We start from the raw sequence: 18443 nt of genomic DNA on the forward strand, positions 1-18443 counted from the left end.
ACTACCTGCAACACTTAAAAAGGGGCTTCGAAAGTTGTCACTTGCTCTGAAAACCACAAAATTTCCATTATAAATTAATCCAATTCAAGCCACAATTTTTCAGCATATTGGTTTATTCCACAGTTCAATCACCATTCAATACAGTTCATCAGAGGTATGCTGTCCATGCAGCTTCTCCCTCATCAGACTCATGCACTTAATGTATTCACTTGTAATACAAAAGCACACACAGACTGAACTCAGTGGTTATATATTATCAATATCATTATACACAAAATATTAAAAAAAAACAATTTCTTTATGACATTGATACATTGTATGTACAACTGAATGTACAACTTCTCTTGCACACTATTTTCAGAGATAGGCCCCTATATACAAAGTAGATACTCTACAGTGCACAGTCTCCATGAATTGCTCATGTCCTGATATTGCATAATAAATATCATTTGCCTTTGAAAGTTAGGATGATTCAGGGGTGTGCTGGAAGAGAGGACTCAAATTAAATTCAGTTCAAGTAAGTTAAACCTCGAAAGGCACTAGTGTGGGATGTGTGTGTGTGTGTGTGTGTGTGTGTGTGTGTGTGTGTGTGTGTGTGTGTGTGTGTGTGTGTGTGTGAAAGCATGTATGCATGGAGAATAAAAATGATCAACGGTTTATGTGTGAAAAAGATGGCCCCTTTGAGGGGGTATTGTGTCTCTAGATATATGGACTGATATCTGAACATGAGGTGTATGCAATAAAATTAATGCATCATTGTCATTACAAAAGAAGTCATGCGGCTCACCCTGAGATATCACATCTAAACCATATTGTTCCAAGCAGCCATACACTAATCTCTCTCACCATGAATATAATTACACAGGGATAAACCTACAGGTAATATTTGGGCCATGAATGATGAATGTAAGATGGGCTTTGTTGGAACACATTGTGGAGTGCAAAGAAAGGACTGTGGTTTGGCTGAGTCTCAGCCCATCCAGGAACTACCATCAACAAGAACAGGCGAAGCATATTAATCTCAGTAAAGTCTGTCATGTTCTTCATAGCTTCACTGACTAGTGATGGTGGGGTTGTGATAATGACACCTATCTCTGGCTCACAACTGATCCTGCTGCCTGCCTCTCCAGTTTCCCCTCCTCTCTGTCGTCCTCTTTTACTTCATAACATCTAGAAGATAAGCAGTGCTTCTCTGTAATGGCTCATGGGTCCAAGTAAAAGAAAAGCTAATGACCAGTGAATAGTGTCCATTTTGTTCACGACCTAAAATAGCCTTAGTTTCATTATCGTGCAGTGGCTTTGCTTACTCTTGTCTGTGTTCTTGCAGTCCTTTTCCTCTCTGTATAGAGTCGACGGTCATCCTGGGTGCTGGTTACATTGTGCCCATATTAGGAGTAGAAGCATTGCACTCAACAGAAAAGTCGATTTAACTGTATTGTATATAGGTTTGAGTAGATATCCACAAAGAGTTGAGAGTATGTGACGTGAGCTGATATCCAAGTTTCATGGTCAGTTGTGTTCTGAGAAAAGAAAAAGTCTCCGATTTTATTTTCACTCTTCTGGACTGAATACTTCTGACTTCATCAGGATGTACTGCAATGGAGGCTCTCGTCTGCTTGGCTGCTGCAGATTTTGTCTGAAGGAAACCCTTAAAAGGTCAGGGTTTGATTTGTCTGCTCATAGCCACGAGGCCTGCTTCACACTTCAATGACCACTGGAAGGCAACTATGCAAATTCTTTACACCTTGTGCTTCACACACTTAATGAACAGCGAATGTGCTAGCATAACCCTGCTGTGACACTTTTTCAAATGTTCAGGGCCATAGCTTTTATTTCTCGTCTCCATATTTGTCTCTCTCTCTCTCTGTCTCTAACACTTTTCTTTCCTGTGATTTGTATTTGGGTCTTCCCTCTCTCGCCATCCTCAACTGCCTCCATTGATCTCACAGAGTGCTCAGTGCTGCAGGAGAAAGTTGGTTGCCATATTGATGTCATTGTTGGAAGCTCTCAGGGCCTCAAGGGCATCAATCCGGGAGAAGCCCATTTCAACCAACAAAGCAACCTGAAGGCCAAAAAATACAAGTTGAAAATTACAACAGCCAGCATAATAGCCACAAATAGATTGCAAACTGAAATATTTAAATATTTCTCCACCTTGTTCATTCAAAAGGTCCATGAGAGATAAATGCATTCAACAAATCTTTCATTAAAAGTAGCCTAATCATACCTGTGAAAATAAAATCACAGCAGCATGAAAGATTAACTGTAAACACATTTTAACACCATGAATGTGCGTGTACACACACACACACACCTGCTCCTCTGCAACAGGAGAGTTGTCCAACAGAGGGGGCTGTGGTTGGGGAAACGGGTGAGCTGGACCCTGGTTGTCATGCTGGGGTGGAGCCTGATTCTGTCCTCTGTGTCGCAAGGATGGAAACAACCTGGCCCAATCTATCAACCCGGTCTGACAGACAAAGAGTAGAGGATAGAGTAAGTACACTCACAGCATTTTTCTGTGTGTGTGTGTGTGTGTGTGTGTGTGTGTGTGTGTGTGAGCGTGTGTGCACACACGTCTGTTATCAATGAGTGAAGCAGAAAGCAAGAAGAGCAAAGCACAAAACAGTAAGACTTAAACTTATGTTCCTTTCTCACATGTATTGAGGGGAGGATAAATTATCTATATGCATGTCTGTGTATGTGTGTGCATGTATGTGTGTGCATGCCTATTTGTGTGTGCGTGTGTGCAAATGAACTGCATTTATATAGTGCTTTTTCCAAAGCAATTTAAAAGTAACACCACACACATCTACCCACGCACACACACACACACACACACACACCAATGGCCATGTCAACCATGCAAGGTAACAACCAGTTCATCTTAATTAGTCAAGTATCAACTCCCTTCTCTGAGAGCCCCAACATGGTTATGACTGCATGAAATCATTCCCTCGGTTACCACCACCCACCCACTGGTGACAGTTCCTCCCTCTGTGTGTCTACCTTTCTGTCTGTCTGCGTGCCTGCTTACCTGTGGTTGCTGTCTGATGTTCCTCCTGGCCTGGTTAAATTCAGCCAGTAGCAGCTGCTGGTCCAGCAGCTCCATCCTCTGCTGCCTCTGGATGTCTAGTGTGGCACCCATCCCGAGAGGAGTCTCTCCACTGGGCTGGGGGCCTATAGCCAAGATTGATACACCAGTGAGTAATGACACAAAACTAGGTAGAAAAAAATCATATGAAATAACAGCAGTGTTCCACCTATTATTCCTCCTAATTCATACAGCCGAATAAGTAATTTCATCTAGTGTTGACTTCTAAAATGCACTGCAATGTAATTTTTAATAATGTTATTTTTGCCAATATGGAGAAAAACATTCAAATGAGGAAGGGGGGGAGAGGGGGGTCACCTTTCTTAAATGCAGTTTGACATGCTTAAGAATTTTTAAGACAGGTGGCGGTATCTTGAAATAAGGATGCACTCAAGTAACAATTCTTGGCCAATACTAACACCAATGTAAAAAAAAAAAAACATTTCGCCCAATTGCGAACGGATATGCAAAATGATCCATATTTATTCTAATGTGAATATCAATGTATACATTTCATGCAACCTGCTTTTGGATTTAGGCTTTTGAATGAAAATACAATTACAAAACTACAAGGAAGAGAAAAAATGCATGTTCACTGCATGTTCACATGCATGTTCACATTAAGTCCTTTTCGGCGGACAAAATTTCTTGTTCCATCAAAAATGTCAGAATGTTAGGAGGGGAAAGTTTGACTGCAATGTTGCTTTGTTGTGCTCAAGGGTTGTGTTTTCAGGTGGTACATTAAATTTGTAGTTCTTTTGTGATATATCCCCTCTTGATATTTAAGTGGAACAGCATTTAATAAGAGCTACTTTATCTAATTTCACCACAGAAAATGTGAAATAGCCCCATGTTGTTAGTATTTTCCACTAACAACAGGCCATCAGGCTAGGCCCGTCATGATAACTACATTTGTTGGACAATATGTTGTCCCAGAAATTACAGTGATAAATGATATTAGTGTCATTTTAAGACCCTTTTATGCCACTGATTTAATATAATAGCATGATAATGCATGTACACCCTTTCAAAATGCAATGAACTTTTAATTCTGTAAGAATATTCAGACAATGAATGTGAAAAAAATATTAAAATATCCCAAATAAATAAAAAATGAATAAAATAAAACCACACAACCAAAACAATAAATAAAATGGACTCTTTGGCTATATAGCGAGTTATGCTATCTGTGAGCATGCACAGTTTCATGCTGTGATGTTTATATTTCCACATTCGGGCAAAGGCATCCATAACAGCCAACTGTCAGGAAAGCCCCTCTCCATCTCCAACTGCGGTCTTTGTTCCCAGTTTGGAAAACTGGATGGGATGTTTATGTTTCAGATGAGCTTTTAAGTTAGTTGTATTGCTAATTTTTCATTGCCAGCTTTTACAAATAAAGTCGACGTACTGGCTCGTCCACGTTAATGGGCTCTCCTCTCTCATTTGGTTTAAACCCAAAATGTTCCCACGCCGGGGCAGCGGAGTGCGGCTTTGAAAACAAGTCCATTTGAACTTCCATCCATTATCTGAACAACTTATCCTGTTCTCAGGGTCGCGGGGATGCTGGAGCCTATCCCAGCCGTCATTTGGCAGCAGGCGAGCAGAAACCCTGGACAGGACACTAGGCCATCACAGGGCCCGCCGACACACACACCCACACCCACACACACACACACACACACACCCATTCATACCTAGGGACAATTCAGTATGGCCAATTCACCTGACTTACATGTCTTTGGACTGTGGGAGGAAACCGGAGCCCCCAGAGGAAACCCACACAGACACGGGGAGAACATGTGAATTCCACATAGAAGACGACCCGGGATGACCCACCAAGGTTGGACTACCCTGGGGCTCAAACCCAGGACCTTCTTGCCGTGAGGCGACCGTGCTAACCACTGCGCCACCGTGCCGCCCAGTCCATTTGAACTTATTCTTCCAAACTTTCTGGCTGCAATTATGCAGTCGTTGGGAAAAACACCAATTAGCCTCAAGTTAGTAACACATTAGCTTCACTTCACCTGCTCACTGTTGCTGTGTGTGTGTGTGTGTGTGTGTGTGTGTGTGTGTGTGTGTGTGTGTGTATGAGCTGCATAAGCCCCGCCCCCGTGAAACTCCAACACAGAAAGCAGAGAACAGAAGCAGCGTGACCAGAAATGACAGCTAAACGTGTCTCAGCATAGCTGTTTTTTCATGTTCATTCAGATTAGGCGCAATGAAAAAAACACTCAGGCACTGTGCCCAAGTCTTATAATGGCAGGGAAAACCCTGCTGTTTATTCTGGCATCATGTTGGCTAAAATGTTGGCAACAGTCTTGTGTATAAAAAAATAAACAATTTTTTTTTAAAAAAACGCATGTAAACACAACGTGCAATATTAAGGTCAGCAAATATTGTTGAGGTCATGTCCATATATCGTACGATAAGTCGATAACGTAGTTATCATGACAGGCCTACATCAGGCAATAATTCATTAAGGGTGCCTGAGGAAGAGTGCCACATTGTGGGACATAAGCTAAATACAGACACAAAAACAAAGACCAAAGGAGAGCCACAACATATGGGGCAAAATAAATATATATATATATATATATATATATATATATATATATATATTTCAGCATTAACCAATAAGTGAAAGTGCTTATTTCAGGCCAAACTGAGAAACGTCAGAAACCTAAGCTCATCCTTGTCTTACAATAAAGCATCAATAAAACATCAAAGGATACAAATAGAAACATGGCTTTTTTTGGGGAGGGGGGATTTTCCCCCTTTTTCTCCCCTAGTTGTATCCAGCCAATTACCCCACTTTTCCAAGCCGTCCCAGTCACTGCTCCACCCCCTCTGCCCATCCGGGGAGAACTGCTGACTACCAAGTGCCCCCTCCGATACATGCGGAGTCACCAGCCGCTTCTTTTCGCCAGGGGGACGTAGTGCATGGGAGGATCACACCATTCCCCCCAGTTCCCCCTCCCCCCTGAACAGGCGCACCGACTGACCAGAGGAGGTGCTAGTGAGGCGACCAGGACACATACCCACATCCGGCTTCCCACCCACAGACACAGCCAATTTTCTCTGCAGGGATGCCCGATCAAGCCAGAGGTAACATGGGGATTCGAACTGGCGAGCCCCGTGTTGGTAGGCAACAGAATAGACTGCTACACTACCTGGATGACATGGCTTTTAAACAGGAAGCAAAATTTGGCAACTGCCAAACTCATGGTTTCTTTCTCTCCAAGCAGACTGGGTATATTGATTATTTCAAGGAAAGATATATTAATCGTCTTCACTACAGCAATTGGAGAGCAGCAGTTTACAGATGGTGAGAGCACAGCGCAGACTATGTTAAGAGTCAGGAGCTGCAACAAAGTCCTCACAGGGAGGATTGAGCCAGAGATTACTGACGGTTGGATGCACCTGAGAAGAGGGGCTCCAGGATAAATCTGCCCATTCGAGACAGCCAGACAGGAACAAAGATGAGCCGCTGTAGCCAAAGCACATTACAATGGTAGAGCCCACCTGAGATCTGAAACACATGTTACAAAAAGTGCTTTGGTATTAAGTACGAAAGTATGACTGTAGAATGGTATTGGCCAGTTCATCCACTAAGTATTGCATGCCTGAACCAGCAGGTCAGCTGGACCCCAAAATACCCAGTAATATATTTAAAGATACACCATGAATGCACAGTTAATGCAGACTAGATTTTAGGTACTCACCAGTCCACTGATGGCTAAAAGCCACATGAAAGGGCTGGAAGTCAGCAGCTGGAAGACATTAAAGAAAGAGCAAGATAATGAAAAGAAAAGTGGTGCAGCAATGAGAGGGCAAAACTCGTTACTTCATTTATTAATTTTATTTACCTGTTTAATTCTATTCGGGTTCATTTAGAGCCTAAGGAAGGGAGGAACGCTTGACAAGTTTCCAGTCCATCACAATGCTCACACACAAAATCCCTCACACTTAGTCACTGGGTAATTTAGAGTCTCCAATTCACTGAACATATGTGTCTTTGACTGTGGATGAAAACCGTAGTACCGCAAAGAGACACACACACACTCACATACACACACACACACACAGGAGAACATTGAAACTCTACAGAGAACTGTCTGAATGTCCTCATTCATCCAGGTCATGGTTATCCAAAGGAATTGAATCAAGTGCAACTAGCTTGGTCTAGTCAGAAAGGCACGAACTGATGAAGCCTCTTGGATGAGAGGCGAAACGTCTTCACGGATATATACCAAGTCCAGTTGCACTCTACAGAGAACTGGGATTGAAAGACCCTCTTCAACCCCAGGACCTTTTTGTTGTGAAGGGACAATGCTATCTACTTAAGTCACTTTTCTGTCTATTACTCAAGAATGCACTAATAGGAATGTTTAAGAGGCTGGTAGACACCAGATGGGAGACAAAAAGTGAACCGGTACATGCACACCTGCACCTACCTGCAATCCCACTATGTAGACCAGAGACTTGTTAGTAATGGGGATGTGACCAAGGACCTGTGTGACTTGTACCCTGGGGATGGACAGGTAGAAAGGCACAAACAGAGAGAAGACTGGGGAGAGTCTGAAAATTGGGGGGGGGGGCAGAGATCAGGAATGAAGGGGGAAAAAATAGAGGTGAGAAGGAATAACACAAATATTAAAGCCTGCTAAGTTCAAACCTGAAAATCTGAAAATGTTTTGTAGCAGTGCGGTTAATGAAAAACACTGTAAAACAGGGATGCAAACACATGTATGGGGAAAAATCAGAGCTACCTGAAGCCAAAAAAAAAAAAAAAAAATAGCGACAGCATAATATCATATAACCATGTGATGAAGGCCTCCATTCTATATGTTTAAATAAAAAGCAAGTTATATTTAATATAATCAGATCAATAACAGGCAGAGACGTTAAGTAGTAAATTAAGTTTTTTTTTTCTTTTCAGAATTAGAAAAGTAACATAACTGCAGTCTGCAGGAGTACTTAACTACATGTAGTTCAATTATGTCCTCAATGTCCTCTCTTTAAAACACACCCTCAGCCTGTCTAAGTGAGGTCTTACTTGCCCTGGTTACTAAATCAAACACTGTCACACTTTGCTCTTTGTCACTTCAGTTGTACCTCTGTGTAACTATATGAGACTCCAGACTCAGATTGTGATAATTTTCCACAACATTGTGAAGTAGCTAGTAGTCAATTCATCAGTAGTCCAGCGGTACTTCTTTGCTTTCACTTGGGAGGGTTTTCTAGGGCTATATGCCTAGCAGCATTCCTTTGCTTGATGCAACATCCATTAGCACCGTCTCTTCTTTGCTTTCACTTTGAGGGTTTCTAGGGCTTTACGTCTAGCAGCATTCCTTTGCTAGGCTGCATGTCTCAGCTGTGCTTCTTTCTCCTCTTCCTGTGCAGTCCTCTTGCTCTCTTGCTCTCTTGCACATGCTTTTTTGCAGCCGTTGTAACGCTACATCAACACATCATAATTTCCTCATATTTCAACTGCCACAAAAAAAATCCCTAGGAGGTTTGCTGAAATTTTCAACTGAATCCTGCTCAGGATGACCCTGACTATAACCACTGAAATTTGGAGTTATTTTACTGTACAGATTTTGAGAGAATTAAAGGGAAAATCAACTCAAATTAGATTGTACCATTCATAATTTTCTCATATTTCAACAGTCATAAAAAAAAAAATTCTCAATGGAATTCTTTCCATAGTAGGGGTCATTCTGAACAGGGTCCATTCATCCATTATCCAAACCGCTTATCCTGCTCTCAGGGTCGCGGGGATGCTGGAGCCTATCCCAGCAGTCACTGGGCGGCAGGCGAGGAGACACCCCGGACAGGCTGCCAGGCCATTACAGGGCCGACACACACACACACATTCACACCTAGGGGCAATTTAGTATGGCCGATTCACCTGACCTACATGTCTTTGGACTGTAGGAGGAAACTGGAGCACTCTGAGAAAACCCACGCAGAGACAAGGAGAACATGCAAACTCCACACAGAGGACGACCCTGAACGACTCCCAAGGTTGGATTACCCCGGGGCGCGAACCCAGGACCTTCTTGTTGTGAGGCAACCGCATTAATCACTGTGCCACCATGCTGGAACAGGATTCCATTGAAACTTCAGCAAACCTCTTAAGCATTTTTTATGACAGTTGAAATATGGGGAAATTATTCATTCATTTATTCATTATCCAAACCGCTTATCCTTACTCAGGGTCGTGGGGATGCTGGAGCCTATCCCAGCAGTCATTGGGCGGCAGGCGGGGAGACACCCTGGACAAGCCGCAAGTCCATCACAGGAAAACTTTGAAAATTATGAGGAAATTATGATTCTTATAATGTAATTTCAGATGACTTTCCCTTTAATTTTCTCAAAAAATGTACAGCAAAAAAACTCCAACTCCAAATTGTCAATGTGTTAGAATGTCCTTTGTGGTGACTTTCCCTGTACAGTAATGTACAGAGAAACTACTTACAATTTTGAATGCTCATAGTTAGGACACTTTGAGCACAAATCCACTCCGCTGCTTAAGAAACCTTTTATGGAAATGGTTTCATTAAATTAGGATTTACGTCATATATTCAACAAGACTTATTAATATATGTGTATTATAATGGCATTTTAATTTGGTAAGTAAAATGTGAGAAAGGGGGTGGCGCGGTGTTGCAGTGGTTAGGGCAGCACAGTGGCGCAGTGGTCAGCGCGGTCGCCTCACAGCAAGGAGGTCCTGGGTTCAAGCCCCGGAGTAGTCCAAGCTTGGGGGTCATCCCAGGTCATCCTCTGTGTGGAGTTTGCATGTTCTTTTTTTTTTCCTAAATTTATTTCTGATTTTTCCCTTTTTTCTCCCAATTTAGTGGCCAATCGCTCCCTATTCTAATTTAAAACACCAACCCTCGTACTGCATGCGTTCGCCAACTGCATCTCTCCGGCCGGCAGTCTCGAAGGAGACGCCTCACCACTTTCATGACAAGGCGACTCCAGGCCGAACCACTGCTTTTTCCGACACACACAGAGACGCATTCATGTGACGAACACAAGCCGACTCCGCCCCCCTCCTAAAGACAGCATTGCAAATTACTGCTGCTTCAACGAGTCCGGCCATAGTCGGATCTGATGAGACCGAGGCGCAAACCCCGGTCCCCAGTGGGCAACTTCTTCGACACAAAGCCGATGCTTAGACCGCTACACCACCGCGGACCCCAAGTTTGCATGTTCTCCCCATGTCTGCATGGGTTCCCTCCGGGAGCTCCGGTTTCCTCCCACAGGCCAAAGACATGTAGGTCAGGGGAATCAGCCATTCTAAATTGTCCCTAGAATGTGTGTGTGTCAGTCCTGTGATGGACTGGCGGCTTGTCCAGGGTGTCTCATCGCCTGCTGCCGAATGACTGCTGGGATAGGCTCCATACTGCCCGCGACCCTGAGTAGGATAAGCGGTTAGGATAACGGATGGATGGAAATGTGAGAGAGGATTACTGTATTGTGACTCTCCCGTCCTTTCTGGCCGCTCCAAGCACCAGTACACTTGACCGCAGTGGGGGCATGCCCTTTAGTAAAGCACACGTGCCAGTTAGAAAACACTCGCACCCTTTATGAAAAAAAAAACTTATGTACATACTTATGTACATGTCCTGGGGTGGCACGGTGATGCAGTGGTTAGCATGGTCACCTCAGCAAGAAGATCCTGGGTTCGAGCCCCGGGGTAATCCAATCTTGGGGGTCGTCCCGGGCTGTCCTCTGTGTGGAGTTTGCATATTCTCCCCGTGTCTACGAGGGTTCCCTATGGGTGCTCCGGTTTCCTCCCACAGTCCAAAGACATGTAGGTCGGGTGAATCAGCCATACTAAATTGTCCCTAGCTGTGAACTTGTGTGTGTGTGTGTCGTCCCTGTACTGGCCTGGCAGCCTGTCCTGGGTGTCTCCCCACCTGCTGCCCAGTGACTGCTGGGATAGGCTACAGCATCCCCGCGACCATGAGAGTAGGATAATCGGTTTGGATAATGGATGGATGGATGTCCATGTCGCCACCCGGGCTCCATAGTAATGTGAGGTCCTCGCAACAGGTAATGACAGTTGAGTAGAATTTTTTGCACAATGCAGTTAATACACTGTAGGAATCGTTACGGAGATTCGACCATCACCTCCCCCCTCAAAAAAAAAAACTTCTTCAGATCTGGACAATTCACACAAGCCACCCAAATTGACCTGACAAAAGCGACATTCACCAAAAAGCAAGTCGTTTGCATCCCTGGTAAAAACACCAAGATCACATACTATGAAATCAGAGGTTAAGAATGACATACTTTTCAAAATTTTAGTTTGGCCTTTTTGTGAAAATAGATACTTAGTGCTGGGAAAAGGGGTCTAAATAACGATGACAACTCAGATTCTAAGGCAGATGTTGATGATGCTTAACCCCTTCTGTAGAGGTGTGCATTAAGAAAATGATATCACTAAATTACACAATGACTTTTCATTGAACTTTGATTATTGACATTTTAATAACAGGGTGTGGTGTGAGCAGTCTATTTCGTGATGAGAGAAACTCACAGTCCTGCAGGTAGCTCCTCCACCTCATAGTCAAACAGTGAGATGACAGCCTGGGCAAGCAGGAAGTCCACCAGTGCTGAAAGAAACCAGGTGGCCAGTAGGAAGGACTGGAATAAAAAGAGACAACACAGGATGCTTGGTGAGTCTAAAACCTTAAAACAAATAAACCAAGATTTGCACATGGCTTCCATAAAAATTCTATCAATCCATCAACAAAGCAGATTATCAGTCTGCCATTCAGCTGTCTGAGGTTTTGTACTCACAGCAAATTTTCTGGTACCAAACCTCCTCTCAAAGATCCGGAAATTGTAGATGAGCAGGCTGCTGCAAAAAGTGTCCTTCAGGTCTAGACAGATCAGCCTACCACACATCATCCTCCAAACCTAAGTATACCGAGGGGGACAGAATTGAAACACAAATCTGAGGCCAACGTGAGCAGTCACACATACAGACACATAGAGCTTAAGGCACAGGGAAGGTGAGCAATGACAATGATTACCTCACATTCTCTCTGTATGGTAAAGAACATTACAGTGTGTCAACAATTACCACCAGTCAACATCCTGAAATTTGGTAGCGTAACTTATGAGCAAGTAACTAGCATTAGTTGCTCATAAGGAAAAGCCCCCCCCCCCTTTTTTTCCCCTCTTTTCTCCCCAGTTGTATCTGGCCAATTACCCCACTCTTCCAAGCCATCCCGGTCACTGCTCCATCCCCTCTGCCAATCCGGGGAGGGCTGCAGACTACCACGTCTCCTCCGATACATGTGGAGTCGCCAGCCGATTCTTTTAACCTGACAGAGAGGAGTTTCACCAGGGGGACATAGTGCATTGGAGGATCACGCTATTCCCCCCAGTTCTCCCTCCACCCGAACAGGCTCCCCAACCAACCAGAGAAGGCGCTAGTGCAGCGACCAGGACACATACCCACATCCAGCTTCCCACCCGCAGACACGGCCAATTGTGTCTGTAGGGACGCCCGACCAAGCCGGAGGTAACATGGGGATTCAAACCAGCGAGCCCCATGTTGGTAGGCAACGGAATAGACCGCTACACTACCTGGACGCACGATTGAGGTCTTTTTGAATAATAAATGTCCCAATTAATCTTCGGTTCCACGTTCAACCAACCCCCCAAGCAGTACACTTTGGAAAAAAAATATAGCATCTTTGAAATAAAAAATTGATTAGTTTATCTTTGTCAAGTTTAATGAGTTTAAAACTAACTGAAATGTGTGCAGCTTGGTAGACTGAGTGAGAAGTAGTTAATGCAAAAGGTCTTAACTCTAAATCTATGAGGTATGTTGGCTTGTGAGCAGTGACTTATACACCTTAAATCTGACATGCACTTTGGCATGATGTTCTCTCCTGAGGAGAAAGGCGTACAAGGACGGAGCACCTGAAGACTTTCATTTTGCTCTTTTGTCATTCAGTCTCTCATTCTGCAATGCACACGCATACGCGCACACATACCCCCCCCACACACACACACACACACACAAACCCTACCTGTTGATGGTTTGCAATAGCCTGCAAATTATATGTGAATAGTCCTTGGTATTTTGGCAGAATGGTCAGCATCACAGTCAGCCCACTGAGCACCAGAAGAAGGCCTTTTGACAAAGGAGCTTTGTCTGTGCAGAACACGATATAGTTATTCATCAAAGTGAAAATATTAACCTACACCGTCGCCTTGTTTTAAAACACAAGCCTAGCTGTGCTGTGTTGTTGGATACCCCAGAGCATGGAGCTAAGGAGGGCGTTATCACAAATGTGTGTGTGTGTGTGTGTGTGTGTGTGTGTGTGTGTGTGTGTGTGTGTGCAGGAGGTTCATATGATTATATGGGCACAGTAGCCCAACAACATCTTCACTCACAACAACTTAAGAAAAAAGACAAACATAACTGTCTGAAAAACTATGATTTGTCTTCACAGTAGAGCAGGATAGTTTAACCCATATCACAGAAAGTTGAATCAGTTCATCTGGACACAATGTTTAGTGAGAGAAACATTTCGTCACTCACCTAAGTGACCTCTTCAGTCTCAACTGACTGCAGGTATCCCCACCTTTATAGACAATACAGTGGCGTCGTCGTTGGTGTCTCTTGTGTCCGAAGATCCAAGAGATTAAGGTGTGTGCTTGAAACGAAGACAGCTTGAAAATCCAAGGTGAGAATAGAACAGACGGGAACAGCGTGGACAGGGGATGGTAGGGGGTGGACCCGTTCCTGCGGCGCTCTGTTCTTGGCGGATTTTTTGCCGGCGGTGCTTTTCTTCTGCATGCGTTCGTTTGTCAGTTTCGGCCTTGATGGAACCAGGCAGGCAGGCGGGCAGCTCCCCAGTATTTTTGATTTTCCGCTACTTTTTCCCAGTTCTTAGGGTCGATGTTGAAGGTGATCAGCGTTCCCTTGATACAGTCCTTGTAGCTTTTTTGGGAGCTCTTCTTTTTCTTTGACCTCCAGTCAGTTTGGAGTATAGGATTTGCTTCGGGAGTCTGTCATTTGGCCTCCTCTAGAGGCCACCGCAGCTGGTGACGTTCAATTGTCGTCTCGATGGAAAGATCGGCTCTTTCAAGAACTTGATTGTTGGTGACCCGTTCTTGCCAGGTAATTCCCAGAATACTTCCCAGTTTTTGCTGGTGGAAGCATTCTCGTTTACAGATTTGGTACTTGTAGAGGGTCCAGGCTTCACAGCCATACAGGAGGGTTGAAAGAACCACTGCAGAGTACACCATGATTTTGGTTTATGTCTTGAGATCACAATCATAGAAAACACGGTGAGAAAGTTGGCCTAAGGCAGTGTGGGCAGCTTTCAGTTTGTTGGTGATATCCAGTTCTAGACTGCACGTTTTCAAGGTACTGAAAGGACTGAACTTGTTCTATAGATTGGCCATGGATGGCGATTTGAAGCGTAACTCCTGGAGTATCCTGAGGCCCAACACCAAGCATTTTGGTTTTCTTGATGATCACAGAAAAACCAAACGTTTCGTAGGCCTGAACAAAGGAGTTGGAGATCGACTGAAGACCTTCTGGAGTCATGGCAGGAGCAGCACTATCATCGGCATATTGAAGCTTGATGATGACGTTGGTGGATGTCTTGTTCTTAGACTTCAAGTGCTGGAGATTGAACAGGCTGCCATTGAAGCGGTAACGGATGTTGACTTTACTGTCGAGTGACTGATGTGTCTTCTGCAGGAGAGCAGCAAGGTACATGGAAAATAACGTAGGCGCTAAGAAACAGCCTTACTTTACTCCACAATCCATGGGCAAAGGCTCGGAAAGGGCTCCAATTTCTGGCGCAGCGTGTTGTGGGGTTTGAAAGCAACCACGACACAGTGATTGGAAAATGTGCGTCAACTGTTCTGACACTCCCGCCACATACGGAATCACCACTGGTTTACGCTTAGGCTTAGACAAACGCCCTGTTAGGATAACTGCACTTAACCAGGGCCTGTCTAATGTGGGATCTCTCCCCTTTCCCGGCCACTGTATCGGTGGGGATGTTGTCAGCTCAGTGGTACAGCCTCCTGATGACTTCTAGTTTTTGCTCCAGTGGATGATGAGAGTCAAACTTTAAGTACTGCTCAGTATATGTTGGTTTATGGTTAACATGAAATGTGGCACATCCTGAGATTTAATTTTAATCCACAAATCTGAACCAATGGCTAGATGGTGTCCCTGGATAGGATACCAGAAATTGGTCCACTCTAAGGATCAGGTCCCCTGGCACAAACAGAGCAATATATGCTGTTAAGTGCCAGGAGGATTGCCGTGACTTGTACATCAGGGAAACCAAACAGACACTGGCCAAGAGAATGGCAAAATACAGAAGAGCTAACGCGTCAGGCCAGGACTCTGCAGTCTACACCCATCTACAGGCCAGTGGCCACTCTTTCAAGCATGAGGTAGTGCATATCCTTGATAGCAGAACGCTGGTTTGAACAGGTAGTCAAAGAAGCCATCTATGTGAAGAGGGAACGACCAACCCTGAACCGGAGGGGAGAGGGCTAAGAGTACATCTGTCACCATCTTACAATGCTGTGATTACAACCATTCCCCAATCCTCTGTGAATAGTACACATGGCCATTGTAACTCTAGTTTATGGTCATGGTAACTTGCATATGAAACCGATTGCTGTTTTTGGTCGTTGTGTCACTGTTTTGTTTATAAGGGTGGGGATACCTGCAGTCGGTTGAAACTGAAGAGGTCACTTAGATGAGTGAGGAAACGTTTCTCTCAATGAATCGGTCTGTGAATGTTCTCATTCATCCAGGTCATGGTTATCCAAAGGAGTTGAATTAAATGCAACTGGACTTGGTATATATCCGTGAAGACGCTTCGCCTCTCATCCAAGAGGCTTCCTCAGTTCGTGCCTTTCTGACTAGGCCAAGCTAGTCTGACTGGCTGGTGATGAGACTCAGTATTTATCCTCTAGGAGTCGTTGTCAGAGCCATAGATATGCGTGGCTCTTTTGTGTACCGATGTTATGGCCGCGCCCGTCGTTATCGGAGCTATTGATTTGCATTTGTTTAGCCGCGACGGTCGTTGGGGGTGTTAGTTTCGACTTCATTGTTCAGTGGTCATGAGTCGTTGGAGCCGTTAGTGAGCGACTGTTGTTCTTGGAGGCTAGGCTTCTTGAGTCTCCTGGGTAGAGATGAAAGGACGGCATTGTAAGTGGGAGATAGGTGGTGTCGCAGACCTCCTCTGTTGAGGGATGGTTTGAGGATCTCTCAATGAACGTGTGCAGATGAACTGATACAACTTTCTGTGATTCCCTTACCTGGATTATTGAACATGCATAAAGACAGCTTAACCCATACAACGACTGTGAAAGAAAACTGACATGAAACATTTACAGTTGTTATTTATTCAGTGTACTTGACTATACAACGTTGGTCAAATCTGCTTTAAAGAAGGGTCTTGTTAATCCTCCAGAGCTGTTTCTATCTGTTCAACACTTAAATGTCCTGTTACTTTGGTACCAGGAGCTGTCATGAGATAAATCATATGTCAGTTTTACTTAATTCACATTGCTTTGTATTACTATATGGCTGGAGATGATGTTTAATCACCCCATGATATTACTTATAATAAATAGCTGGTTGAATTTGACCAATGAGTAGATGTTTCTTGGGTCTTGTAAAGGTTTAAGGCAACTCATTGATTCAGTGAGAAATACGGGGCGGTGGCCCGACTTGCAATTTCTCCTATTGTATAATACTACTGGTCTTATCTTGTATTTTACAATACTGTCTTTTAACGTCAACCATCATTGTTTCGTGTAATTATTGCTGAGTCGGCAGTGTTTGCGGGTATATTTCCACGACACGAAACCGCCGCGGTAAAACGACGGTTGTGACTGAAATAAAACGTGTGTCGTTTTCCCCTGAAACTGCCCGGGGTGATGAATGACAGCGCAATGCTAACAACAGTAGCCAGCTAACCACAGCTAGCCCACTGTAGCAGCAGCTAGCAGTATGGCAGGGGGGGACGCGACGTGCTCAGTGGACGTTTCGGCGGAGGAACCGGGGTACTTACAGAGGCCCCGGGAGCCGGTGGTCGTGAACATGTCGTTTAATGAAAACCCAATGTGACAAGACTGTGTCTGATAAATCCGATGGCACCGACAGACGAGCCTGCAACACTCACATAAAGTTAAAGAGGGCACCCATGCTGTAAGAGAGATGGGAGGGAGGAGCGGGGAGCCTACGGGAAGCTGAAAAGCCCAAAAGCAATTTTCCCAATTTCAGTTCTCGTTACTGGTTGTTTTAAACAGCTCGAGGGCGCTGTTACGCTACATTGACTCTAAACCGGAGGACTCGACATGTTAGATGGCTTTTATGTGGCACTGGGGTCCTTGTGAAACGTATTTTCGTTCCCTTGTATGTATGAGACGTGCATATAAGGCAATGACAAATGAAAGCAGCATAAGTGTAAGTCTAGATGAGCTTGCCCAACACGCATTATTGCCATTTTGTTTTAGGCTGTTTTCTGTTTATGTGGAAGAAAATAACCTTGAAACTAACGACACTGCAGAATAAATCTTAAATTGTCCCTCGAAGAACTGGATTGTAAAATTGTTTTTTTTTTTTACACCAGTCTTTTTTTTCATAGAGGTGTATATGAAAATGGGTTACTGAACGAAAGAAATGACAGGCAAACTGTTTACAACTTGTTTTCACTTTGCAGACAAGTTTTTGTGATTAGAAAGACGAAAATCCGTTATTGATCACCACCTTGTTGTCAGCGTAGACTCTTTGTGTTCTTTATAAACTGGTGCTTGGAGCCCTGTGTTGGACCTGGGAAACCCTTTTATATTTAGCTCAGACGTGCCAGTCGAGACCAGCGGGGTCCCAATGCACAGAACAAGAAGCACCGAGTGTTCATGTCCTGAAGCCATAGATTTGGGGTTCTGCAAGAGCAGAAAAAGTGTTAATTATTCTGGGCACACGGAGCTGGATGGGGACACACTATATCCAGATTAATAGGGCATCCTAATTCTCTGTTGTTTTTCAGCCAGTTTCCCACCTTGTGCAAACTCAGAACTACTTGCTATACCCTTGCTTTGGCCATTGCTACAGGATGCCAATTATTTTCACCTAGAGCAATGTACAGTATGCCTTCATGCTTGGGTGAAATTCAATGTTGCAATTGCTCCCAAGTCAACCGATTCAAAGCTTATCTTATACATTTGAAATGATATGGTGAACAGCTGTCTAATAGTGTTGTGTTTCCCCATCATCTAAAGACACAGCAGTGACTTACTTGCTATTGGTTAGTCCCCGTCCATTAGGTCGTTTTGG

General features: G+C 44.1%; 1 protein-coding gene across 3 annotated transcripts; it reads right to left on the minus strand.

Annotated features, from left to right (window-relative positions):
- Window positions 1–606: 606 nt before the first annotated feature.
- On the minus strand, window positions 607–17995 carry ubac2 (UBA domain containing 2). 3 transcript variants are annotated; one of them, XM_056292113.1, is made up of 10 exons: window positions 17877–17995; window positions 13150–13274; window positions 11906–12025; window positions 11643–11749; window positions 7546–7669; window positions 6814–6861; window positions 6512–6620; window positions 3035–3177; window positions 2315–2467; window positions 607–2062 (listed from the first exon to the last, which is right to left on the minus strand). In XM_056292113.1, the coding sequence occupies exons 2-10, from the start codon at window positions 13219–13221 to the stop codon at window positions 1955–1957; spliced, it is 984 nt and encodes a 327-aa protein (XP_056148088.1). In that variant the 5' UTR covers window positions 13222–13274; window positions 17877–17995; the 3' UTR covers window positions 607–1954. The 3 variants fall into 3 exon arrangements, with proteins under 3 accessions (XP_056148088.1, XP_056148087.1, XP_056148089.1); XM_056292112.1 differs by lacking the exon at window positions 17877–17995 and adding an exon at window positions 17179–17309; XM_056292114.1 differs by lacking the exons at window positions 607–2062; window positions 17877–17995 and adding exons at window positions 2157–2227; window positions 17179–17309.
- Between the last annotated feature and the right edge of the window lie 448 nt (window positions 17996–18443).

The sequence above is a fragment of the Lampris incognitus genome, chromosome 13 (assembly GCF_029633865.1).
Source record: "Lampris incognitus isolate fLamInc1 chromosome 13, fLamInc1.hap2, whole genome shotgun sequence".
In the NCBI taxonomy this organism is placed as follows: Eukaryota; Metazoa; Chordata; class Actinopteri; order Lampriformes; family Lampridae; genus Lampris; species Lampris incognitus.